We start from the raw sequence: 12291 nt of genomic DNA on the forward strand, positions 1-12291 counted from the left end.
AATTTTCTGGACAAAAAAAAGTGAAATACTAAAGAAAGAGCTCAAGAAAAAAAGCAGAAAAGTGTTACTGAAAAATAGAGGAAAATGGTTAGATCGAAAGTTTTTTAGTGATCTTAAAGATTCATTCGCTAATTCAGCTATAAATACGAATAGCTGAATTCGCCTTTATTCGCTTCGCTTTGCACTTGGCTTACAGTGCTTTTGACCTTTAGGACCCTTGGGCCCCAACCAAACCCAATGTGTTATTCCATACGCCTAACGCCGCCCCCTAAAACAACAGTTCCTGTCGTCAGACAGAAAATTACAGACGCTAATTGCGAAAGTCGGAGATGGGGAAGGTTCTTTATAAAGAAGGGCTTCTCGATAGGGTTTCTCCTTTTAATTGTCATCCCGAAGCAACAAAAGTTTGATTTCTATGATTTCCCTTGTAAGCCAACGTGAAATTAATGTTAAAAGAGAACGGCAAATGCACTATTAGTATTTGATTAAACATATTAAGCGTAATTTTACGCTTTGGCAAATTTAAAATTCTGCATTCACAAATACTTGACTTACTGTACATACAGAATACACAGAATATGAACATATTTAAAAATCTATGAAAATGTTTCTTAAATTAAAACTTTCCTAAAATTACGTGCTCAATTTTTGAAATTACTGATCGTTTTTAAATTAGAAATTTAATAAATTAGTGTAGGTCAGACAAGGCATTTCCTGGTTGCGTGTGCAAACTTCGTTGCTTTACAACCATGCTAACTAAACAACCATTAAGACATTTACCCGAAAATTAAATTTTAAATTGCTTTTAATATGAAAATAAGGCAATGTCATAAAGACTTTAAATGCGAACAAACCATGTGAACATACTAAAAGTGCTACTACGAAATTATATTTAAAATTGCAATAATTTACTATAAATAGATGTATAGAAATTTAAATTCCTTCAAAAGCAATACAAAATAATTTAAAAATTAAAATAAACGACATAATTCTCAGAATCTTGTTAGCTCCATTTAAAGAATGCTTAAATAGTCGAAAGTTCTTATCAGCCCAGCGATCGCTTTGCATAAAAAGCAACTAGCCCAGAAACCCATAAATCGGAACACTCCAAAAAAAAAAAAAAACAAACAGAAATCGTGTGATTGGAAAATTTCGAGTGTCTGGCTAATCTTTATCGGCAAATAATAATGTCGCTTCCTGAAGTACACGCGTCCACTGGCGATCAAACGTTTCCGATCCAGGTGCACGGTCGTATGAGTAGGCAGTGCCTTATCACTCTTATCAGCCAGTTTCGGAATCACCCCATGGCCCAGTCCCAAATTTGGGCGTTATCTCCTTCGTCCATGAACTTGAAGCGTCACCAAAGTTTCGATAGCGTGTGGTGGGGGAGTGTAGTTTGGAAGAGCCTGTAGTGACGCGTACACGTGTACTTGATGCCCCAATCGATAGCTGTGACAATAGAACCGAGTGCATAAATAAACAGTGTAGAGTGCCCTATGGAAAAGTGTTGGAGGGGTGTTGTGTTGTTTGTCTCCCATGTTTACCTAGCCAATGACGCAACTTTCGCAATATGGCCTGATGATGGATGGATCGATTGGGATTGGGTGTCTTTCGATAAATCAATACCCCCTCCAATGTTTTTACGGTAAAAGGATACATATTGGTTTTGTTGGATTACAACCTAATTCAGAGGCACACAGATTAAATGAGCTTAGAATAGCAACCGAAACTATGAAAATAATACTTCAATGAACTTGAGAAATCACGCCACCTTATCTCACCAAACAAATGGTACACGCGTCGAGCTCGTGTGTGTGTGTGTGTGTGTGTGTGTGTGGGCTGGGGCTCTGCCGGTTGGCGTGCAAATTTCGCCCCTCTCTTTCGCTCCCACCTCAGATTACAATGGCAAAACATAAACATAGAATTCAGACGCGACCGTCTTGTCATGCCAACGGCCTTTTGATGATAGATAGATAGATAAGTCGCTGAGTCGGCCGATTTTTTACCGGCAGTTCATTGTTACACTTGAAAAAAATCTGTATAATTAGTATGAAAAAAGATTCTAACTAAGAAACACCAACAAAACAATTCAAAAGATGTAAAACTTTATAAGTAAACCATAAAAGAATTATTCATTTTTCATTTCATTTTCATACGGTTTAAAATATTTGACGCACTTAAGGAAGTTCCCCATGAGTCTTAAATTGAACAAAACAAATCGTTTATCGTATAAGAACAAATCCCATGAATCGAACCTATTATTCCAAAGCTAGTGAACTATACATAGCTAAATATACCAAGAATCTAGTTTTGTTCAGTGTATTGTTTATTTCTGCTTAGTTGCTGACCGCTCTGGGCTCTTCTTCTTCTAACGACGCTTTCGGCTTCCCCAGTTTTCAGCTTTAACCGATTTCGTCCGCCAACTCTACTCATTTCGTTTCCCTTCTTTTGTTGAATCATTTCATTTCGCACAGCACATCGTACGAGTTTCTCGGCGAATAAGAAAGCAGCTTGCTTTTTTGTTGGTATGAGTGTGCGGCCTATGTTAACGCAAATGGTGTTGCACTGTTAACTATGCTGCCACAAGTTGCTGTTAACGGTTGGTTGTCTTACTAAAGTTAAGAGCAAAAAGCCGCCCATAACAAATAATGCCGTGCGCCGGTATATGTGCGGCAAAAGCTTCGCCGGCATCACCTGATTTGCAATTTCTACACCAACTTTCCACCAGCTGAACATCTAAACAAAAAAAAGATGAATTGCCCGGCATCTCGCTCCAGAGAGAGCGAAAGCTCTGCATTTGCGGGTGTGAGAAAGCTTTATGTTGGCTTAACAGCGGGGGTTGGCACACAAGTTCTTGTATTCACTGTTATATTACAAATTTTGATATCCATTTTTAATTTTTAACAAAATTCAATAAAACTGTATACAACTATATAAAAGTTTTAAATCTTAAATTTAAAGATAACTTGATTTCTCAGTACAATATATTTTTTTTTTCCATTCTATCGCATAGAACTAAAACAAAAATTAGAATTATTTAATTTTTTATAATATACACCGTTCGCCCGTTATCAAAATTAGTGAACGTGATTAATACCCCTAAAAACATTTTACTAATATTATTATATGCTTCACTTTAACCAGCTGTGCTTCCCTTTCCTTTCCAGCCCCTACAACTAAACCTGTTGCAAGCCGTGGACCAGCCGCATCCTGTTGCTTTCAAGCCCAACAATTGCAGCACCCAACCGCCCCACCATTCCCCCAGCACCCAGAACAACGGAAAGAGCGCTCGCGCCAATCGCCGTCGTCGCCGCAGACGCAACAAGCAGCAGCAGAATTCGCAGCAGCCTGACGCTTTTCGAGAGCCAGACGCGCAGCTAACACCGAGCACCTCCTCTTCCACCCCGCACTCCGCACCCAGCGATAGACAGGACCACCTGAACTCCCCCTTTAACTGCAACTCCCATTCCCATTCCCACTCCCAATACCCAAGCGACAAGATGCCCGCCCGATTCGCCGAGGAAGTTATCACCGCAGAGCCCGCACAGCGTGCCGCCCCCCAATTGGACCTGGGTGGTGGTCACTACGTGCCGCGCCAGCAGCACCTCAACGATGAGATCGCCATCTCCGGATTCTCCGGCCGTCTGCCGGAGAGCTCCACCATCGAGGAGTTCAAGCAGAACCTCTTTGACGGCGTCGACATGGTCAACGACGATCCACGCCGCTGGGAGCGAGGTAGGATTGCATTTTATACTATTTTAGAATCATTTTAAATTATAAAATTAGCATCATAATTTGCCCAAACCCAATTTCATGTTAAATTTATTTTTAAATTGTATTTAAAGTTCCATAATTTCTTTATCAAAATAAAAACGAAACTAGTTTGATACAGTTCACTTATAACCTTTATTTAAGATATTTAAATAATATTAAAAGGCATAAATACCCACAAACTAATTATCAACTTGTTCCGTTATTATACAGGTCTATATGGACTGCCCGACAGGATTGGCAAGCTCAAGGAGAGCGATCTGGAGAACTTCGATCAGCAGTTCTTCGGCGTGCACCAGAAGCAGGCCGAGTGCATGGACCCGCTGCTGCGCATGCTGCTCGAGCTGACCCACGAGGCGATCATTGATGCCGGCTTGAACCCCAGCGATCTGCGTGGATCGCGCACCGGCGTCTACATCGGTGTGTCCAACTCGGAAACGGAGCAGCACTGGTGCAGCGATGCCGACCGAGTGAATGGCTATGGCCTGACGGGATGTGCCCGTGCCATGTTTGCCAACCGCATCTCCTTCACTTTTGACTTCAAAGGACCCAGTTACAGCATTGACACCGCTTGCTCCAGCTCGCTGTACGCCTTGGAGCAGGCCTTCTCGGACATGCGCGAGGGCAAGGTCGACAATGCGTTGGTCGCCGGAGCTGGACTGATCCTGAAGCCCACCATGTCGCTGCAGTTCAAGCGACTGAACATGTTGAGTCCGGATGGCAGCTGCAAGGCCTTCGATGAATCCGGCAATGGATACGTCCGTTCCGATGGTTGCGTGGTGCTGCTTCTGCAGCGCACTTCGGCGGCCAGACGTGTGTACGCCTCCATCCTGAATGTGCGCACCAATACGGATGGTTTCAAGGAGCAGGGCATCACCTACCCCATTGGCAAGATGCAGAACCGCCTGATTCGCGAGACTTACGAGGAGATTGGCCTGAACCCCGCCGATGTGGTCTATGTGGAGGCCCACGGTACTGGCACCAAGGTGGGCGACCCCCAGGAGGTCAACTCCATCACGGACTTCTTCTGCAAGAACCGCACTAGCCCTCTGCTGATTGGCTCGGTCAAGTCCAACATGGGACACTCGGAGCCCGCCTCTGGAGTGTGCTCGGTGGCCAAGATCCTTATTGCCATGGAGGAGGGCGTCATTCCCGGCAATTTGCACTACAACAAGCCCAACCCGGATCTGTACGGACTCGTGGATGGCCGCCTCAAGGTGGTGGACAAGAATCTGCCCTGGAACGGTGGCATCATTGGCCTGAACTCCTTTGGCTTTGGTGGCGCCAATGCGCACGTGATCCTGAAGTCGAATCCCAAGCCCAAGGCTCTGACGCCCAAGGATGGAGCACCAAAAGTGGTCCTCGCCTCCGGACGCACCTTCGAGGCTGTGGAGCAGCTGCTGGAGTCAGCCGCCACCCATGCCGATGATGATGAGTACCTGCAGCTGATCAACGACATCCACTCGAAGGCCATTCCGAACCACTTCTTCCGCGGCTACGGAGTGGTGAGCAGCAAGGGCACCCACCAGCGGGAGGTGGTTGAGTCCACCGACGAGAAGCGTCCCGTTTGGTACGTCTACTCCGGCATGGGCAGCCAGTGGGCCAGCATGGCCAAGGATTTGATGCGGATCGAGGCCTTTGCCAAGAGCATTCAGCGGTGCGCCGATGTCCTGAAGCCCGAGGGAGTGGACCTAATCGACGTCCTCACCCGCTCCACGGACAAGAGCTTCGAGAATATTCTCAACTCCTTCATCTCGATCGCCGCCATGCAGGTGGCTCTCACGGATCTGCTCACCTCGTTGGGCATTCATCCCGACGGCATTGTGGGACACTCGGTGGGCGAGCTTGGATGCGCCTACGCCGATGGCTGCTTCACCCCGGAGCAGACCGTTCTGGCTGCCTACTGGCGAGGAAAGAGCATCCTGGATACCCAACTGGCCAAGGGCAAGATGGCCGCCGTGGGATTGAGCTGGGAGGACGCGCACAGCCGTGTGCCCAGCGACTGCTTCCCGGTGTGCCACAACAGCGAGGACAACTGCACCATCTCCGGGCCGGAGGCCTCCATCGAGGTCCTGGTAGCCAAACTGAACGCAGAGGGTGTCTTTGCCAAGGCGGTGAACTCCTCCGGCTACGCTTTCCACAGCAAGTACATCGCTGAGGCTGGACCCAAGCTGCGCAAGAGTCTGGAGAAGATCATCCCGAACGCCAAGAACCGCACCGCCCGCTGGATCAGTACCAGCATCCCAGAGTCCGCCTGGAATACGCCGGTGGCCATGCAATCTTCGGCTGCCTACCATGTCAACAACCTGCTCTCGCCGGTGCTCTTCCACGAGGCTCTCCAGCACGTGCCCAAGAACGCCATTTCCGTGGAGATCGCTCCCCACGGCCTGCTGCAGGCGATCCTCAAGCGCGCCCTGGGTCCGGATGCCACCAATCTGAGTTTGGTGAAGCGCGGCCACGAGAACAACGTGGAGTTCATCCTGACCAATGTGGGCAAACTGTTTGCCGCCGGTGCCCAACCGCAGGTGCTGAATCTGGTGCGTCCCATTAGCTACCCGGTGGGCCGTGGTACCCCCATGCTGAACTCCAAGGTTGGCTGGGACCACACCCAGAAGTGGCTGGTGGCCAAGTTCGGCAAGGAGACCTCCTCCGGCGAGACCATCGTCGAAGTGGACCTTTCCAAGGAGGACGATGCCTTCCTGGCTGGCCACACCATCGATGGCAGGATCCTGTTCCCGGCCACCGGCTACATGACTCTGGCCTGGCAGACCTTCGCCAAGATGCGCGGCAGTGAGTTCCACAAAACCCCGGTGGTAATGGAGAACCTGGTGTTCCATCGAGCCACCATTCTCAACAAGAGCGCCGTGGTCAAGTTTGGCATTAATTTCTTTGACGGAACTGGGGCTTTTGAGATTTGTGAGAGCGGCAGCTTGGCCGTCTCCGGCAAGATCACCATTCCCGAGTCCATCGACAACGAGGAGCTGCCCCTGGAGGCGCAAACTCCCAGTGCTGTGGCCAAGGAGCTGGTCACCAACGATGTGTACAAGGAGCTGCGTCTGCGCGGCTACGACTATGGCGGAATCTTCCGCGGCATCGTTCGCTCCGACACTGTGGCCTCCACCGGCAAGCTGCAATGGGTGGACAACTGGATCAGCTTCATGGACACCATGCTGCAGTTCAGCATCCTGAGCAAGAACCTTCGCGAGCTGTACCTGCCCACTCGCATCGAGCGAGCGGTGATTAATCCCGCCAAGCATTTGGAGCTCTTGAGTGCCCTGACCAAGGAGCAGCAGCTCGAGACTGGAGTTCCGGTGCAGTGGTACAGCGACATCAACGTGATCAAGAGCGGTGGCGTTGAGCTGCGCGGCCTTAAGGCCAATCTCGCCCAGCGTCGTCCTGGAACTCAGGCTCCACCCACCCTGGAGCGCTATCAGTTTGTACCCAACAACAATACCACGGATCTGCACGAGAACTCCGAGAAGGCCCGTCTGCACGCCTTGGATGTGGCCATTCAAGTGATCATCGAGAACTCCAGCGGAGCCGTCAAGCTCAAGGGTGTGGAGCTGGCCAACGGACGCAATCCGGATGTGCTGGTGGCCAACCGCCTGCTGCAGATCATCGAAGGAGAGCCCGTGCTGACCGGCGATGTGGCTGTGGTTACCTCGAACAACAATGAGGAGACCATCACCGCCGCTCTCGGGGATTCCGGTGTGCGCGTGGTGACCAAGGACGTGCTGAAGGAGCCGGTAGAGCAGAACTGTCACTTCGTCTTCGGCATCGATGTCCTGTCCCGTCCGGACACCAAAACCCTGGAGAACTCCATTGCCAGCATTCGCGAGACGGGCTTCCTTATCCTTGAGGAAACGCTGACCACTTATACCAAGACGGGACGCGCTCTGCTGACCAAGTTTGGCTTCGTTGTCGTCCAGGAACAGAGTCTGGGAGCCACCCGTGTCCTGGTTCTGGCCCGCAAGGCTGTGGATCTGAAGACCCGTAAGTCTGTGGTGGTTGTGGCCACCGAGCAGAACTTCAACTGGGTGGATGATCTGAAGACCGCTCTGGCCACTGCTACCACGGAGGAGCAGTATGTGTACGTGGTGTGCCAGGGTGAGGAGCTCTTCGGCGCCGTGGGTCTGATGACCTGCATTAAGAACGAGAATGGCGGCAAACTGGCGCGCCTGGTGTTCGTTCAGGATGCCAAGGCCGAGAAGTTTTCGCTGACGTCGACTCTGTACCGCCAGCAGCTGGAGAAGGATCTCATCTCGAACGTGCTGAAGAACGGAGCCTGGGGCACCTTCCGCCACCTGAAGCTGGAGACCCAACAGGCCACGCTCCAAGTGGAGCACGCCTATGTCAACGCCTTGGTCAAGGGCGACCTGGCCTCGCTCAAGTGGATCGAGGCCGCCCAGGCGGATACCGGTGCGACCGTGGACAAGAACCTGGAGACCTGCACGGTCTACTATGCGCCCATCAACTTCCGCGACGTGATGCTGACCTCGGGCAAACTGGCCGCTGATGCTCTGCCCGGAGATCTGGCCGAGCAGGACTGTGTGCTGGGTCTGGAGTTCTCCGGACGCGACTCCCAGGGCCGTCGTGTCATGGCCATGGTGCCGGCCAAATCGCTGGCCACCACCTGTGTGGCTAGCAAGCGCATGATGTGGCAGATCCCCGAGAAGTGGACCATGGAGGAGGCCTCCACGGTTCCGTGCGTGTACTCTACCGTCTACTACGCTCTGGTTGTGAGGGGACAGATGAAGAAGGGCGAGAAGATCCTCATCCACGCCGGCTCCGGAGGAGTGGGTCAGGCGGCCATTTCGGTGGCCCTTTCGCACGGCCTGACCGTCTTCACTACCGTGGGCAGCAAGGAGAAGCGCGAGTTCCTGCTCAAGCGATTCCCCAAGCTGCAGGAGCGCAACATTGGCAACTCCCGCGACACCTCCTTCGAGCAGCTGGTGCTGCGCGAGACCAAGGGACGCGGCGTCGACCTGGTGCTCAACTCGCTCTCCGAGGAGAAGCTGCAGGCCTCCATTCGCTGCCTGGGTCTTAACGGACGCTTCCTGGAGATTGGCAAATTGGATTTGAGCAACAACAGCCCACTCGGAATGTCCGTGTTCCTCAAGAACACCTCCTTCCACGGCATCCTGCTGGACAGTGTGATGGAGGGCGAGGAGGAGATGCAGAACCAGGTGGTCTCCCTCGTGGCCGAGGGCATCAAGACCGGAGCCGTGGTGCCCCTGCCCACGTCCGTGTTCAACGACCAGCAGGTGGAGCAGGCCTTCCGTTTCATGGCCTCGGGCAAGCACATCGGCAAGGTGGTGATCAAGGTGCGCGACGAGGAGGCGGGCAAGAAGGCGGTGCAGCCCAAGTCGCGCCTGATCAACGCCATTCCGCGCACCTACATGCACCCGGAGAAGAGCTACATTCTGGTCGGCGGTCTCGGAGGATTCGGCCTGGAGCTGACCAACTGGCTGGTGACGCGCGGAGCCCGCTACATTGTGCTCACCTCGCGTTCCGGCGTGAAGACCGGCTACCAGGGCCTGATGATCCGTCGCTGGCAGGAACACGGCGTCAAGGTGGTGATCGATACCAGCGATGTGACCACCGCCGCTGGAGCCAAGAAGCTGCTGGAGAACAGCAACAAACTGGCCTTGGTCGGAGGCGTTTTCAACCTGGCCGCCGTTCTGCGCGATGCCCTGATCGAGGATCAGACCGCCAAGGACTTCAAGACGGTGGCCGACCCCAAGGTCACGGCCACCAAGTACCTGGATCAGTACTCGCGCACCATCTGCACGGAGCTGGACTACTTTATCTGCTTCTCCAGTGTGTCCTGCGGTCGCGGCAACATCGGCCAGACCAACTACGGCTTGGCCAATTCGGCGATGGAGCGTATTTGCGAGCAGCGCCAGGTCAGTGGATTCCCGGGCACGGCCATCCAGTGGGGAGCCATCGGAGACACCGGATTGGTGTTGGAGAATCTCGGCGACAACGACACCGTGATCGGTGGAACCCTGCCCCAGAGGATGCCCTCGTGCCTGCAGACCATCGATCTGTTCCTGCAGCAGCCGCATCCCGTCGTCGCCTCCATGGTGGTGGCCGAGAAGCGCAAGTCGGATCAGTCGGCCGGCGTCAGCCTGATTGCCACCATTGCCAACATCCTCGGACTGCGGGACACCAAGAACATCCAGGACGGCGCTTCGCTAGCCGATCTCGGCATGGACTCGCTGATGAGCGCCGAGATCAAGCAGACGTTGGAGCGAAACTTCGACATTGTCTTGTCCGCCCAGGAGATCCGTCAGCTCACCTTCGGAGCCCTGAAGGGCATGGATGGCGGAGCTGAAGCCAAGCCAGTCGCAGCCGCTCCCGCCGCCCCAGCAGGCCCCGCAGACACGTCCATCACGTCTGTCGGATCCTCGCGCACGGCCAGTCCGTTGGGCGACGGCACCCAGGTGGTGTTCACCACATCGCTCATTCCTACCGAGGCGATTGTGCGTCTGGAAACAAGGGCTCCAGCGACCAGCAAGCAGAGCCCCATCTTCTTCATCTCCCCCATCGAGGGCTTTGCCTCCGCCTTGGTGCCGCTGGCAAAGCGACTGGAGGTGCCCGCCTACGGTCTGCAGTTCACGGAGGATGTGCCCTACGATTCCCTGGAATCGGCCGCCAAGTTCTTCATCAAGCAACTGCGCACCGTCCAGCCAAAGGGTCCGTACAAGCTGGCCGGCTACTCGTTCGGCTGCCTGCTTGCCTACGTGATCGCCGGCATTCTGGAGGAGACCAACGAGGTCGCTAACGTGATCATGCTGGACGGAGCACCCACCTACGTCAACTGGTACACCAGCAGCTTCAAGCAGCGCTACACGGACGGCAGCAATGCCGACAACGACAACCAGAGCTACGGCCTGGCCTACTTTGGCATCGTTCTGGCCAACATCGACTACAAGGCGGTAAGTTTGCACAGAATGTGATGTGTAAAATAGTGGCACAGTCATATGCTAATCCTAGTCCTCTGCATTTACCTTTATTATCAAATCTAATAATGTTTTCATTTTTATTGCAGCTCGCGCGTCTGTTACTGGTGATCCCCACGTGGGAAGAGAAACTCGAGAGGTTCGCTGAGCTGATGAGCAATGAGATCACCCAGCCCGTGGAAACGGTAAGAGCACTCGAACTCCTCAAAAATTTAGCAAATTACTAAATGCTTCTCTTTTGTCAACTCACAGATTAAGAAATCCGCCACACTGTTCTACAAGAAACTAGAGCTGGCCGATGGCTACCAGCCAAAGCTGAAGCTCAAGACGAGTGTGACCTTGGTCAAGCCCACGGACAACTCTGCCAAGCTGGACGAGGACTATCGCCTTAAGGAGGTGAGTTTACACACTTACCATAATGTTAAACAAGGCGAAGATGCTTAATGTTTAATTGTTTACGTAGGTCTGCACAAAACCCGTGGAAGTTCACACCGTGGAGGGCAATCACCGCACCTTCCTCATCGAGGATCAGTCCTTGAAGACCATCCAGAGCATACTGAAGCGTCTGTTCAACTAGGCTAGGCAGAGGATTAGCATAAGATTTGTGGATGTGGCATAGCACAACGACTCACACGATCATCGCCCTCTGACCCTCTCACCGTAACACACATTTAATACTCGGGTTCTTTGCACCACGTGGAACCACGTATCACACATCGACACCTAGTTAGCATACTTAGTGAATGAATTTACGTTGTTGAGCTGCAAGGAATCGCTCGCTCCATCCCAGTTACGCACAGTTAGAAGAGATAAGTCAACGGATCGGATTGGAGTGGATCGGATTGCGTCTGCCTAACTGCCGTCTTGCAGCGCTGTAGCCTTTGGTCCAAAATTTAGTCTACAGCCGCTGCGATTCTGGGCAGTTGAAAGGATGCAAGATGAGAGGCCCAGCCCATCACACTTAACGCTTTGTGCACCGTACACTTCAGTTCCCCGACATTCCTTGAGAGCTAGACGGCACTAGACGTCCCAACTTACCAAATATAAATTTTATGCTCTATCTATAACATACGTCGCATATTCTAGTTTAATGCCCTAGTTGTAAGCCTACAGTTTGTAGTCGCGTTTGTAATGAATTTCATTCCTCGAACTAACCCAAGAAAAGAAAATACAAAATTTGTTATCTCTCTTGATGTATAAAATAATCGCCCAAAAATGATCACTCATGAATATTGTGGATATTAAAGTTACACCATACTAAAAATAAACTATGATACTTTGCATTTTATTTACATTTTTTTCAAATTTATTTATTGAAAATTTAAATTTAATTACGTCGCCCAGAAAAACCCCACAGAAACTAAGACCAAACTTTTAATGCAGATTCTTAGAAAGTTAAACCACCAATCTGTAGAAGTATCCTCCTTTAAAACCGGGTATCGTAAGAAGTGCTGCTTTAAGTAATTTCTTTACAACGTTATTTTTTGAAAAATAAGACCCGAAATTACAAGGCAATATTCAAACGCAGATTTATGGGAAACTAATCCAAAAACCT

At 51.3% G+C, this 12291-nt stretch overlaps 1 protein-coding gene across 1 annotated transcript; it reads left to right on the forward strand.

The window, feature by feature from the left end:
- The first annotated feature begins 3167 nt into the window (after positions 1-3167).
- Positions 3168-12004, forward strand: LOC128263166 (fatty acid synthase). The gene is made up of 5 exons (XM_052997915.1): positions 3168-3735; positions 3985-10712; positions 10826-10921; positions 10989-11132; positions 11200-12004. The coding sequence occupies exons 1-5, from the start codon at positions 3501-3503 to the stop codon at positions 11311-11313; spliced, it is 7317 nt and encodes a 2438-aa protein (XP_052853875.1). The 5' UTR covers positions 3168-3500; the 3' UTR covers positions 11314-12004.
- The last annotated feature ends 287 nt before the right edge of the window (positions 12005-12291 follow it).

This window comes from Drosophila gunungcola, unplaced genomic scaffold (assembly GCF_025200985.1).
Source record: "Drosophila gunungcola strain Sukarami unplaced genomic scaffold, Dgunungcola_SK_2 000001F, whole genome shotgun sequence".
Classification (NCBI taxonomy): Eukaryota; Metazoa; Arthropoda; class Insecta; order Diptera; family Drosophilidae; genus Drosophila; species Drosophila gunungcola.

What these genes read in the sequence shown, in the direction of transcription:
- LOC128263166 (XM_052997915.1), top strand. Translation starts at nt 3,501, where the DNA reads ATGCCCGCCCGATTCGCCGAGGAAGTTATCACCGCAGAGCCCGCACAG. An exon ending in TCACCCAGCCCGTGGAAACG is followed by an intron (nt 10,922 to 10,988) that starts GTAAGAGCACTC and finishes GTCAACTCACAG; the next exon opens with ATTAAGAAATCCGCCACACT. An exon ending in AGGACTATCGCCTTAAGGAG is followed by an intron (nt 11,133 to 11,199) that starts GTGAGTTTACAC and finishes TTGTTTACGTAG; the next exon opens with GTCTGCACAAAACCCGTGGA.